The following is a 13,968-nucleotide window of genomic DNA, read 5'->3' as shown; positions in this document are numbered from 1 at the left end:
GAAATTAGAGTTTGTCGCGGAAATCACTGTAATCAAAGCATATACGTTGTGATCACGTCCGCTCACAACTGTTGCGAGTTAATTAAGTCTCTTGGAAGCTCTTCACCTGCAGCTGGGAACCCAACAAGTAGCCTTGTTGTTCACCTGTCAAAACTTACTAAGCCCCGCCCCTCGACAAAACCGCGCTTCGTTAACCAATCAGCGCCGAGTACCGTGGAAAGAGCTCACTATGAGTTCACAGCGCAACACATGCTGGCTATAGTAGCACACACGTTGTTGACGAGCACGGATGTAATTTGATAGACTCGTGAAACGTATATTCTTGTGAGGCACAAGTGATCATTCGTGTATACGACTTGGATATAGCCGTGCCCATGTGAGAAATTATCAGAGGAGAGACCATACAGGTGTTGCACGTCTGTGATCGCATATATTTATAAGACGTTTGACGAACTGTGACTGTTATACCAAAGAACTGTACAAGTGGTGAAAATGCCTGTCACTGCACTGGATACGAAGGCAATGCTACAAGTCCCGAGTGAGGATGGTTTTGACAAGTACACAGCCTCAATAGAACTGTCGAATGCTTGCAGACAATTCTACAAGTCTCGGGTGGAGACAGCAGAAGCTATGAAGGAGAAGTGGGACAAGACCCCCTCCACGACGACCGATGCCAATGGCAACGGGAGGCAGAAGAACTCCATCGACAAGGCCATGGAGACACTTAGAGCCGAAATGGTAAGGAACTGAATTCACTTCCCTCTTATTATTTTAGTTCAATGCGCTAATTGTAACCGTGATGCATTAAGTAGAGTCATCATGGTCTGGTCTATAGCGATAATTGTAACCGTGATGCATTAAGTAGAGTCATCATGGTCTGGTCTATAGCGATTCCTGGTAATGTATGCTTAATGCAGATCATCGTTAGTAAGAATCGTTTCAGTCAAGGATATGTGTGTGAAATAAAGATGGTAATTTCTAATTAAATAATCAATATCTTCTCGACAATTTTATTTATTTTGTCAGAAATGGAATATTTGTTTTCAAGACAATGGTTGTATTATTTTGAGAAGAATATGATAAAATTTGCTTAAAAGCTTTAAAGTAAAGAAAATTAGTTAAGCGTCGCGAGAGGGTACTTCACGTTTGCCGGCATTGACATGTCTCTGTGTACTCTATTTCAACTCATGGCTGTCACTAACCTATCTGGGTACATGTCGAATATATGATATACTATCAACATTGGTCAATGCCGCTCCATCTGTCGTGTTAATGGATAACCATGACAACTGGTAAAGACACCGTCACACAATCCCGAACGGTTGGAACTAATTACAACAGCTGCGCACGTGCCAAACTGAGCCGGTGTGGCGTAACTAGGCAATATACCGTGCCCCCCGGTTAACATGACGACTTATAGAAGTGGCAGAGGAAATACTTACGATACGGAAAAAAACTACTGTAGGAACTAGCTACTTAGGGAGCTCCCACTTCCCCTGTCACAGTGTAATGACCTTCGTTGATTATCCTGTTCCTCCGCTAAGCACATGGGGTAATAATTTCATACAGGATTGGCCCTCTAGGCCAGGTTATTGACACGCTCCGTGGCATCCCACTTTCGCACTACGAGTGAAATGTATTTGCAGTGTATAACTATGATATTCCACATATTATTGGACGATATGGGTTATGTAAACATCCTCGGGATACACAAACAGTACAACAAATATGACACTCAGATTGCAGAAATTCAAATTGTGCCTCTTTCTGTAAGATATTCAGCCTCTGGCGGCGTTCGGTCCAAACAGTGGCATTTTAGGGCATGAGTGTTCACGGAATGTGTTTGCAGACGGTCGTTCGGGTAATAATCAATGAATAATGTCACATTTGTACATAATTCTGCATTCGATTGGTATTCGAATTATGTGTTTTATGGTATAAAAAGAATATGTTGGTCTAGTGTCCCCTATGACATTTCAATACACGTCAGATACTGCAAAGTACAAACTGAGAGGCGCGAGCTCTACCGCCAAACATAATCATCTCCACCTTCTCTAAGAGGTACCCAACACGAGAAGTCACTGCAAGCTATGTTGGCCATCTGTTGCAGTTTATTGCAACCAAAGCTAATTACTGAGGGGTTGGATTACATTTGAGTAATGCAGTAGCACAATGACTAGGTCAGAAGTGAGTTGGTTGATGCAGGATGTATATTCAGCTAATTGGAGGTTGTAGATTCATGCATGGACTGAGACAGCTGGTTACCGTGGCTCCAGTCTACTCTATACTTTAAGGGAACGCTAATTGGAGTCTCCAGTCGTGGCTAATTGCAATTTGGCGGCCGATCACTTTATTATTACAATAAACAAATTTGCGTAGCCACATGTGAATCTGTTTTAGTTTGATAGATGACTCATTTGGATTGTCGGATAAAACTTCTCTCGGCCCCTTCTCTCATACATTATAAATGCATTCCTATGTATGAAGTTACCTTATTAATATATTAATGCTTTTAAACCGAAATTTAAAACGACATCTATGTATAAATGCTATTTGCAGATCGGATTTCGTTCCATTAACAGGGCGGTGGGGTAGCCTAGTGGTTAAAGCGTTGGCTCGTCACGCCGAAGACTCGTGTTCGAATCCCCACATGGGTACAATGTGTGAAGCCCATTTCTGGTGTCTTCCGCCGTGATATTGCTAAAAGCGGCGTAAAACTACATTCGCTCGCTCGTTCCACATATACGACCAGCTTTTAACACGAGATAACAAGTAGTGTAATTAATTACAGGGTGTTTATTCTCAGATAGCGACCGGTATGTACGTGCACATTTCCACATTTACCTGTGTGTTACGTGTTGAAATGACATCTTTAGCCTTTGTTTTGATCACGTGGTCAGAGATAACAATATGTGTGTCGATGAAGTCAATATGCGAAGTAGATGACTCACGACAATAGCAGCTCTGGCCGTCCCAGACAAGCCTTTATCTCACACGACCACACTATACAACACCAGGGTAGTTGTCAATTAATATTCCCTTCACTGATTCGTTGCAATCGAAAGAGAAGTATTAAACGAGTGAAAACATTTTATGTGATCCACCAAAACCTTACAATATTCTTACTTAATGTTTGCATTCTGGTGAGGGTGGAGGGAGGGGGAGTATCGGGAGGGGGCTCACCTCGGACAACAGTACCCTCATGCCTAGCTTTGTACTAGCATCAGTCTCGCACTAGTACCTCACTAAAAGTTTCCATCAACAAAGACTTAATTTTCTTTGTCCCGTCAGAGCTACTGTGACAAAAAACCTACAGTTTACATCACATTACATCACAAGGTACAAAGCTGCTATTTAGAAATAAGTCCCAAAACCATTATTATTTTATATACACGCCTAGGCATTGTTAGATAACGCGCCGGGGGCTATGAAGAACTGCTAGTGTTTTGAAAGAGACCGGTCGATGAGAGATGGGGCCGGCTACATGCCTGCACGGAAGCGACTTGGGGCAAATATGTTCCCAGGTAGAGAGCATGTCAAGTCTCTTCTCCTGCAAACAATGTGCTAGCGGTGCAAGCTTTACTGTCGATGGCAATCTTAGGAATTACTCCCCAGGCCTGTTATTTTCATCATTTAGGTCATTTTCTTAAATATAGTACCAAGGATTTCTTGATTGTCCTTTGTGTTTCGAACATTGTACTATTGTGCGAAGACCTTGGTCGACTTTCTAATTCCGGCTGCAGTGTAAATTGCAGTGTCTTAACAGTGTTAATAAGATTGGAACAGAGAGAACATGCTATTTTCATGTTATGACAGATGTACAGATTGAGATTATACACTGATTTTATATGATCGTTAATGCATCGGATTAAAATGGACGTTTTGTATTTTTTCATAGCTGAGAAATAATGAGTTTCAAAATGACGTTATAGTGTTTTGGTATTGAGGTAATATCGTGTAAGGTCTTTCACAACATGATGTAACGAGGGATTTTAGTTCAATATTCAGAACAACGCAGCACTGTCGAAGGTAACGTGATCGCGTGAGTCAGCATAGCTATGTTTTCGCTCTACTTCCCACACTACCTCAGCTACCTACATACATACACGCGGTAGAGTATTAGTTACAAATCGTTTGTAACAAACACTTACCTGCTAACTCTTACCTGTTTCTTATGCAATGTTGTGATCCTTGGTTTGGGATAGAGACCCTTATGAAATCGGTGTTATACATTTGATGATGTATGGCATCTTACCGTTGTGTTAGTTATGCAATAACAATGTACCGACTGCCGAGTCTTGACAGCTTATGAAATAATATAGAATCCTATTTTTGATTTATTGGTAACAAATCAACCGTTGACACAATGTTGCTATTCTTAGATCCCTGTTGAGTATTGTTAAGTAACATTGTTACATTGAGGAGGAGTTAATTCCTGGTAGATCTGCATGTCACTATTGTTGTATATAACATGATTGATTGATATAGACATGTATTTACACCAGGGACATTGGCCCCAGTGTACGATTATTTAGAATAAGGGAACTGAGGACCTAATTGGCAGCTGTGGGAGTTTTACCAAAAAACTTTCAAAAATAGGAATGGGGTCGGGCTTTCATGTGAAAGAATGAGGAAGATTGTTTTTTTTACCTGGAAACCAAAGGTGGAAGTTAAGCTTTTTCAGTTCAAATATCTTCTTCTTTCATGTTATTGATTCCAACTATCAAGTCCCATTCAACATTTATGACATTTCAACCTAAGCGTCTGCTCTCAGGGTGAGAGATACAGACAAACACCGTTCCCATCGCCCAGACACGTTCGCTAGTCCCTGGCTGCTTTTTGTCAGCTTGTAGTGTTTGACCAGTGCATGGTGTGGGCGGGACGAAATGAGATGGTCGTCGTTAAACCTACCACAACTTCCTTCCGAGGATCTTAATTTTGTAAGAACTCACACAAAGTGTCCAGCTGCTTCGAAAAGAGACTGTTAGAATATACCTATTCCCTAAGACGTGTAAGTTTTGTAAAATACATCCGTGTTGTGAAATTGGTTGGGCTCTTGTGACAGCTATCTTTCTCAATCAGAATAAGTTAATGATTTTGTTTTGTTACGTTGGCAACACAAAACATCGTTCAACAAAAACCCAAACACGTGCGTACAATGCTGTTTAGTACCATTTGTCAAAGGCTTATAAATACACTGTTAGTCAAGTCTATTTATAACATAATAGAAAACGTGTATACCTCTTCATACCGATGTTATCAACAATAGCGTATAGGTATAACTGCGTTTTAGCTACTGTGGGCAACCATTCGTCAGCCAGTAAGAAGTGTATCACATTTCATATTGACGTACCTACACACGTGACAATTATGAAGCATATCGCGTGACGATTCCTATCACCATGTGATACTTAGCTGATGAATATTTTGTATAAGAAAAAAATGTCAACTACGTGAAACGTTTCTGATGTCAATTTCACGGAAGAGTGACCCTAGTCAGTGGTCAAGTATACTCCAGTGTCACATAGTTCCGGTCGCGATTAAATTGAGCCAGCAATGGACAGTGACAAACTATGTCCCGCCACCATTTCCTCAAGAATGTCAACCCCTTTCTCCGATCGGCCATTAAGCCCGGGGCGTCCGCACGAACCCCGTGCCATGCATTTTCATTTTTTTGTATCAATGTTGTTTGAAGTCCATCAAATCCCGTAACCCCTAAAGAGACACCCTGTTTGTATGGCATTACAGCCGCACTCTCGAAACAAAATATGGAGGGCACCGGAGAGGTTATGTTTGGCTAAGTTAGTGCTGTGGACGGATAGGGACATGTAGCGATAGCCTGACATGACGATGTAGGGATCATGTAGAAACAACTGTCTGTTATTAATCGAAATCTGTCGGCTGACTGCCACTAAAATTCCTAAAATATTGGGCATTTTTTCAGTTTCTTCTTTCAAAACTGAACAAATACTGATCTTTCACAGTCATTTGGGTTGAAATAATGTTTAACGTGGATTTGAACACCCAAAACAAAACGGAATTGATCTTATCAGTCACTGTAACATTTTTCAAAGGTAAAAATGAGTATGAAATGCACGCATGGGATAGCATGATGTAGTTTTCGTTGTTGAAGTTTTAAAACTGCTATGGACAGGTATGCTGGTGTATCTGTGTAGCGTTTGGCCTCTATTGCCGCACTCTTGGCTAGCATTCAGTGGCACGAGTGTGATATATGGCTCTGGGTTACTGACAGTTAAGGCATTAACCTGTCCCCTTGTCTGTACCCGCCCTACCCTGGGGCCGAGCAGCCTACAGAGATCCATTCCATAGTAAACAATGGCGTATTATAAATCACGACCACATGCTAATACGCAGGTGAAAATTGAACAGAATTAAAAACGATAGGACAGAACGAAAGCTTCAAATGCGACTCAATTCTAAGATTACGATGATGATGGTATGAGAAATAGACCCGAAGCATCTTCATGTTTCCCGATTTCTAAGCCAGATTAGTGTAAGAACATGGTATTCTTTCTATGTGACCCATGAAGCATGTTTGGAACAAAATGCTCGCTCCTGCTGTTTGTTTCACTCTGCACGTGCAAGATGATATGTACATCTAATGAAATGTCAGTCAACGTCAGCAAAAGAATCCCTCATTCACTGCAGACAGGCATCCCATGTAAACAGCGGAATCCCGTACCTTGCTCCTACATCACCTGCCGGACGCATCTGGCCAGACAGTGGTCGCCATTGGGCAGTGGTCAGTCCAGGCCGTGGCTGGGGCTGTACCAGTGAGGCAGTGCCAGGGATTGGAGTGTTCTGAGATATTTGGGAGATAAATAAGAGAAGCTTGATTGTATGTTGATGCAGATCTTGAGCTCGTGGTTCTCTCTACATGGGAATAATTATAAGTAATATAACTTACTCGACGCACGTGTTTAGCATGCGCTGGACTTTATTAGGTTCAAGCAGTGACTGTGCAGTAAAATGACTACTTTTAAAAAAATGTCTAGAGGTTAAAAAACATATTCATTTGTAATGCTACACAATTCCAAATCCCAACCACACAAAAATAGAATTAAAGTGAAATAGTTAACCCATGCTTGATATAGACCATAAACATTAAATATTGTAAGTTAACTTCACCATCAATATTAATACCATACATATACATTAAATATTTTAGCTGACTCAGCACTTTGTTTTAAGTATATGATATATTTTATTGCATGGTCCTTGCTTGACCACCTACAGAGATGGCCGTAGACACTGTGACCTGTCCAGTTTATGACATTTATTGCTCCGACTTTTCTCTTTAACTGTGGCCCTGGTCATTTGTAAGTCTCGAGGTAATCTCGCGAGGGCAAAACGGGATACGACGGTAGAGTGTGCATGGCGACAGTCTTGGTCTAGGCGCTATTTCTCTTAATCCATCTTTTGTTGCCAAGTTTGTAGTAAATCGCCATGTTTATTTCCCTGTCATAAATTCAGCGACACGAGGCAGATTTAATGCAATGGTTTACTGTCGATTCATTTCGCCTTGAAAATCCAGAGACATCCAGTCGGCCATTAAGTCTGATGACTAAGGGCTACCATTTGGACCATATTGAACAGGCCTGATTCTGCAGATCACCCAAACATGAGTATGAAGTCCCCAGACTTACTAGAGCACTGTATAATTATTACAAACGGCAACACCGTCAGATTAATATTCATTTGCCTAATATGACACATTTCGTGTGTAGTTGCATTGAACGCTGCCAAAACAAAATTTTTATTTTCAATTTTATTGCTAAAAGTTATGAATTCCCTACCAATTTCTTTTTATTATGCCAACAAACCAATGAAATCTCTGTGAAGTTTTGTAACACAAATCGTGTTTCTATATATCGTCAATATTTGTTCTATTCAACGCACCACCACGCTGTTCTTAAGTAATTTTCGGTATTTAAAACGACTTTCTTATCAGATGGATTGGTTACACAAATATCAGCCATGGATACATTCAACATTACTTAGCTAAGCAAATAGTGGTTTGTTACATTATCCGTCACCTGCACCATTGCTTGACAGTTTCAAGGGGGTTTACAGCATTCTTAGAAAACATTGGACAGCGTGCCACTCCAACCGCAACAAACTGCAATATCACTACAGGTAAAACCCTCTAACAAGCTATGAGTCACTGACACAATAAATCTCACAATCAGCACTCGACAGGTTTTCACTTATTCCCACAGACACACCTCCTACGTTCAAGCCAGCGTTATTTTCCTTCCCCAATCCGTTCTTCACGCGTCCTGGTGCGGCTAATGGATGTTATGTAATATGATATATGCGCTTGACCCTCCCATTTACCTCTCATTCTTGTCGTATGTTTGTCGGTGTCGTAGTCGTGTAAACAGCGACCGCGGTGGAGTGGTACTAACGTCATTTGCACCGCTGCTCGCAATCTTGAACGCACTTGACACGCGCTGTAGAGAGAAGCAGTGAATGGACAGGTTAAGTTATGCAGATATTTGATATGCGTTCAACATGGGTGTCTATAGTAGGCACTCAACGTGCATGTTTAGGACTTTAAATAGAAATAACGCTTGTATAGTTGTGTTACTGTGATATCCATCACAACCTTGTGACAAGATCACGATTTCGTTTAATCAGTATGATATTGCGGGCGCTGGCGACGTGATCTCAAGGTTGAGTCATGTTCCAGTAACAACCTTCGTAATATAGATAATGTGGTAACTAGTATATGAATCATCAATTAAAGTATATGATAAAGCAAGTCCTCTTTGAAGATATTTATAACGTTCGTGACGTTGGGGTGCTATAACGTCAAAAGGGTCTTTCAATAGGCTACCTGTTGGTACGCCTCGGAACGATAAAATATAATTTTGGCTCCTTTATCTGAGGTATTTGTGAATTCAAAGTTATCGGTGCCCCGTACGACCACGTGGAGTGAGTGGTATGTTATAATTATCTGTTTATCTGGACGCTAGCAACTACTGCAGAACGCTAGATACCGGCTAGTAATACCACGAAAACTAGGATATATCTAATGCAAAAATAATCTCTTATGTAGGGACTCCTTAAAATGATTTGATAAATGGTGTCATCGGTTACATGGAATGTTTCTTAATATAAACCAGCTTTCCACACTAAAGGTTTAATCAAGAAAAGATAAGATATGGTAAGAGCTACGTTCCGAGAGATCAAGATGCCAGCGAAACCGACGCAAATACGCTCGTCATTGCCGTGAACTTCACGTGGACCCTTCACATTAAACATTCCCTCCAAGAACACAGCCCTCAAGGTCACGTGCCAGCACTCCCCTCGCTGCAGAATGTGCCCCACTAGGTTGGTTACACGTCTTTGATATCGCCGACCCTCTACACTCCAGAAAAAACTACACCGTCAGCACATTCTCAGATACCCACAGAACGTACATTGTGAGATTCTCTGATGCATATAAAATCAACTATCTAGGGAATGTGTAATTATATATGGTAGACAGTCCGCCAGACAATGACGTCTTGTTTGCTGGATCTTTCTGCACCGATTACTTGATAGTATTTAAATTGATGTAATATATCTCCTAAGCATGGTGTTAAACGGTTAAATGATGATCCCCATCTCTTCACTCTACATTAAACACCCGGTGCTGTGAGCAGCAAGCCCATCACTGTAAGGCGATCTGTATATGTGCACAAACCATGGGGGGTGGCAGCATTGCTTTCATAACCAATGCTATGTCAAATGAGACACTTCTGAAATTCCTTTTTATGTATTGTGAGTTGAAGCACCTGTGAAATGGTCTCGTATGGTGTGTCCATGGACAGAGATAACGACCCGGGAGGACACAGTAGGCGTTCTGTTCAGTTGTTTGCTTGACTGATGTTCAGAATTTTGTTTCTTACATGAAAGAAAGCATCTGTGTACACCTGAACGAAATTTGCCGCAGGTGATACTAAATATCTGGTAGTTGTACGTAGAAAATATCTCGGGTGATAATGCGTTATTCAGACGGCGAATTCTTAATCCTTACTTCGGGGCATTGCAATTTTGGAGAATTATTTCATTGTCGTATTACTGCTATGTAATATAGGAGGATAATTGAAGTGGTGGATGAAATGCTCGCAAAACCATGTTAACTGGGCGAAGGAGCGGTACTTATTTATCCAAACATGAAGGCTATTCTGAGACCTTGTGACGTAACGAACACTTGTTCTAAGACACGTCAGCACAGGGTCGTCCTCAAGTAGGCCGCTATGTCACAGACTGTGATTAGGGGCGGTTGGGTAGCACAGTGGTGAGGACTAGCTCGTCACGGGTTCTATTCCTCGCATGGATACAATGTGTGGACCGAACTCATGGTAGCACTGACGGAGTATTGCTGTGATATTGCTGAAAGCGAGTAAAACCTCTCACAGATACTCAAACATATATGGCATGAATTGTATACATGAACCCAGGTCCATGTTTCACAAGAAGAGCTGTGGCATGTTAAACCGAGGTTTCGGTTAAAGCACTATTACTTGGATACAGTTGTAATTATAAGAGGTCATAGATATGTCACAAGAAAATCAAAATCTTTCAGTCCTGTTCCAAGTCCCCAGTGGCCGAGAAAAGCACGAACCTGGCTCTCTAGTCCTTGCCAACAAGATAACCTTTCCTTACATAGTTTATCCTGTTTAGTAGAAGGGATCTAACTCTTATCCGATATTACACGGGATTAACTGAAGGGTGCTCACATTGAACGGCAGAGATTTATAGAAACCGCCATGGACTAGTTACCAATTCTTAGGTCGTGCTCTTACGCTTTTATAAAGTGAAATGGAAGGTACGGCTTGTTAAAGCTTATCTCAAAAGCTAAGTTGATGTGTTGAAAAGGCAATTTATATAGACGGAGAGACGGGTGGATTGTGTGAGAGACATTGTGCTGGTGGTGACTCATTATTGTCAATACTGAGCCGGACTACAGGGGAATTCAGTACTAATTTGTTGATAGCGACAAGTGACGTGTTTTTCGAAGAAATTGATTGATGCCAATAACTTGTAAGGACATGAAACTATATTTAGCATTAGCACATACTGAACAATCGATCTTTAATCACACGCGAATCCAATATTAAGTTTCGTGTAGTGTAAGAATTATTGTTGCACTTATTATGGAATATATATTTACGATATTTATTATGATTGTCCAACAAGCGTTCAATAATCTTATTATTGGTTGACATGTATTTCAACACTAATGTCATTTAGTTCTAATATACCCTCTTTGCTTTTTAGGCGTCGCTTATGGACCAGGACCTGTCGCTGATGAAGCAGCTCCTTACACTGAACGAAACGATCGAAGATCTGAAATGGCAGAGAAAGTATTACTACAGCAAAAGCGATCTTCAAACCAGCTCATGTGATATGGAAGGAAGTGACTGGTCAGTCTCGGAGACGGAAATGTACGAATCGGACAGTGATGTGCCCACGAAATATCCCTCACCCTCCAACCTTTCTCTCGAAGGAAACTCCAATACGGACAATGATTACCCCCCACGATGCACGTCGTCAAGGCAACAGATCAATCTCAACAATGTGTGCAACAACAGCAATCTATTCGAAAAGAGCAAAAAGTTGGACTCTCAATGTTTAATGAATGGCAGTTCGTTCATCTGTCACAGCGAACAGAACTCATTTGACTCTGGTATTCACGAGCCCTCCTGTGATGTGGAAATAAGAGTATAAATGACATTGTGATCATACAGACATTTTAGACTGCCAGAAAGTTATTTCCTCCATGTTTGAACCCATTCGGAACATCTCGGCTGATTCCAATACCTACACTACTCGACGACCGAAATCAACCGAGACGTTCCGAATGTTTGACCCTCCACCTGGTGGTGAATCAGGGAACCAGAGTGCTCATGACAAACACCCCTCAAAGACTGAAGAGTTCTGATATTCGAACTCAAGCTTATGACTCTTTATTGAAGGCGTGGACTGTTATTACAAGCATATATGCTTAATTTATTTGACGTGTCATCTATTTTAGATGCATATGTTGTAGATACATGAACAAAATGTAGAATATTAGTTAGAAACCTCAACGAACGCAGGTAACTATCGCGGTTACCCTAAAGTTTTGACAAGACAACTTTTTTGCAATTTTAATAAATTATTGTGCAATGCTAGATTAGGTATTTAAAAGTTTTGACAGCCTTCAGTTACAAATGAAAGTAGTGTATTCGAGACAAAAGATTTGTAGTTTCTTTAGCATTAACTTGACATTGTCTTATCAATCGGCAATAGTTTTAGAACGCATCTTTTTATGACATCTACTAGATATTTATTTTTCAAAACTTTAAGCAATTCAGATTTTACCTGAAAATACAAATTTGAAATATATGTAAACGGGAACAGGTCCATGCCTGTCTGAACTCATTACATACTATTCATCATCACGGGCAGTTGTAAATTTCATCTGTAACAAAAAACGCACAGCTGTTGTATATAACATGACAACTGCAATATTGTGATCACGTTTCATACCATTGCATCATATGGTCACGTGTTCATCCGCTGTATATGTGGCTATCTGTCACGATGTATATTTCTGTTATTGCTGATTGATATGAACATGTGTATATATCAGTTATATCCCGACCCTGCAGTATTGTATAAGTTAAATATGACCAGATCCGACTTGTCGATTTCCGACACCCAGCAGCATGAAGCTAGTCATTCCGTATTTGACAGTTTTATGTGGAACCCTACCATTGTACGAAAACATTGTTGTTGAATACTATACACTGTCATGAAATGTTTATTATGCCAGTGAATAAAGTATTGTGAAAAGAACATCAGTATTTGTTGATAATGAAACTTGGAAGACCGTGGATAACCAGTGCCAGTAACTGGTTTTCTTGTTGGTATGCGCAGTAAGCTCAGCAAGGACCGGTTTAGCAATTGGAATCCGCAGGGACTGGCTTCCTAGTTGATACGAACAGGAAGCGAGCTCACCACGAATAGTTACAGAGGAAATGGGATTGAATGCCATAAAAGGACTGTCACCTTATTTCGTGATGGTAAACTACGGCGTCTTATTCAGTATGAATGACACACAATCCGTAAATGTGTGCATAACACCTTACTCCGTCCGTCATTACAGAAAAAAATGGAGTAAGTGAGTGTGGTTTTAAACAGCTTTGAGTAATATTTCGGCAATATTCGACAATTACCCAATTCACTGCTGGGTGAATAGGAGTATAATTTCGAACTTCAATAAGTATACACGCTTCAGTGATTGAGTGAGTCTAGTTTTACGCCGCACTCGGCAATATTCCAGCTATATGGCGGCGATCTGGACCAGACAATCCAGTGACCAACAGCATGAGCATCAATCTATGCAATGGGGGTACTATGACGTGTGTCAACCAAGTCAGCGAGCCTGACCACCCGATCCCGTTAGTCGCCTTTTCCGACAAGCATTGGTTGCTGACAATCAATTCTAACCCGGATCTTTATGCGTCACACCCGCTACAGTGCGGGGCAGGACTGGAACACTAGAGTCGAGCTATCCAACCACTCTCAGGGACTAACGGTGCTTAAGTTGATTTGTGTCCTGTGTGTTGTGCACGGTACCACGCGTCACCACTTGACTTTGCCCGACATTTCTCAGTCCTGAAACAAGGCCAAGAAATATCATGGTCTTGTAAGTTACAACACACCATGTAACATGGCCTATGGCACACGGTTGTTCTTAGGTGAGAACGAAAGCCGAATCATCTCAGTCACACCACTGGCCGCCATAGCCACAAGGAAGCTTGTTGTAAGATGAGCTTCCGTTGTGAATGCAATACGGCGAAAAAGGGCAGAAGAATGGGATCATATCCCCTTCCGGTTAATTTTCTGGAATTACGAATCACACTTCAAACGAAAGCTCGACTTTTCGGATTAATCAGGACATAGCTC

The 13,968-nt window shown here is 41.1% G+C and overlaps 1 protein-coding gene across 1 annotated transcript; it reads left to right on the top strand.

Annotated features, from left to right (window-relative positions):
• The first annotated feature begins 248 nt into the window (after window positions 1-248).
• On the top strand, window positions 249-12,855 carry LOC124275318 (leucine rich adaptor protein 1-like). Its single transcript, XM_046710816.1, has 2 exons — window positions 249-738; window positions 11,293-12,855. Exons 1-2 carry the CDS (start codon window positions 493-495, stop codon window positions 11,740-11,742), a joined length of 696 nt encoding a protein of 231 aa, XP_046566772.1. The 5' UTR covers window positions 249-492; the 3' UTR covers window positions 11,743-12,855.
• Window positions 12,856-13,968: the final 1,113 nt, after the last annotated feature.

The sequence above is a fragment of the Haliotis rubra genome, unplaced genomic scaffold, assembly GCF_003918875.1.
Source record: "Haliotis rubra isolate DU_JTF1 unplaced genomic scaffold, ASM391887v1 Scf2, whole genome shotgun sequence".
Lineage (NCBI taxonomy): Eukaryota > Metazoa > Mollusca > Gastropoda > Lepetellida > Haliotidae > Haliotis > Haliotis rubra.
The sequence above is the reverse complement of the archived record's forward strand: the minus strand, read 5'-3'. Positions and strand labels throughout refer to the sequence as shown.

Excerpts from the sequence above, each read along its gene's own strand:
- LOC124275318 (XM_046710816.1), top strand. The coding sequence starts at position 493 with ATGCCTGTCACTGCACTGGATACGAAGGCAATGCTACAAGTCCCGAGT. Across the intron at positions 739-11,292 it reads AGACACTTAGAGCCGAAATG|GCGTCGCTTATGGACCAGGA; the intron begins GTAAGGAACTGA and ends TTTGCTTTTTAG.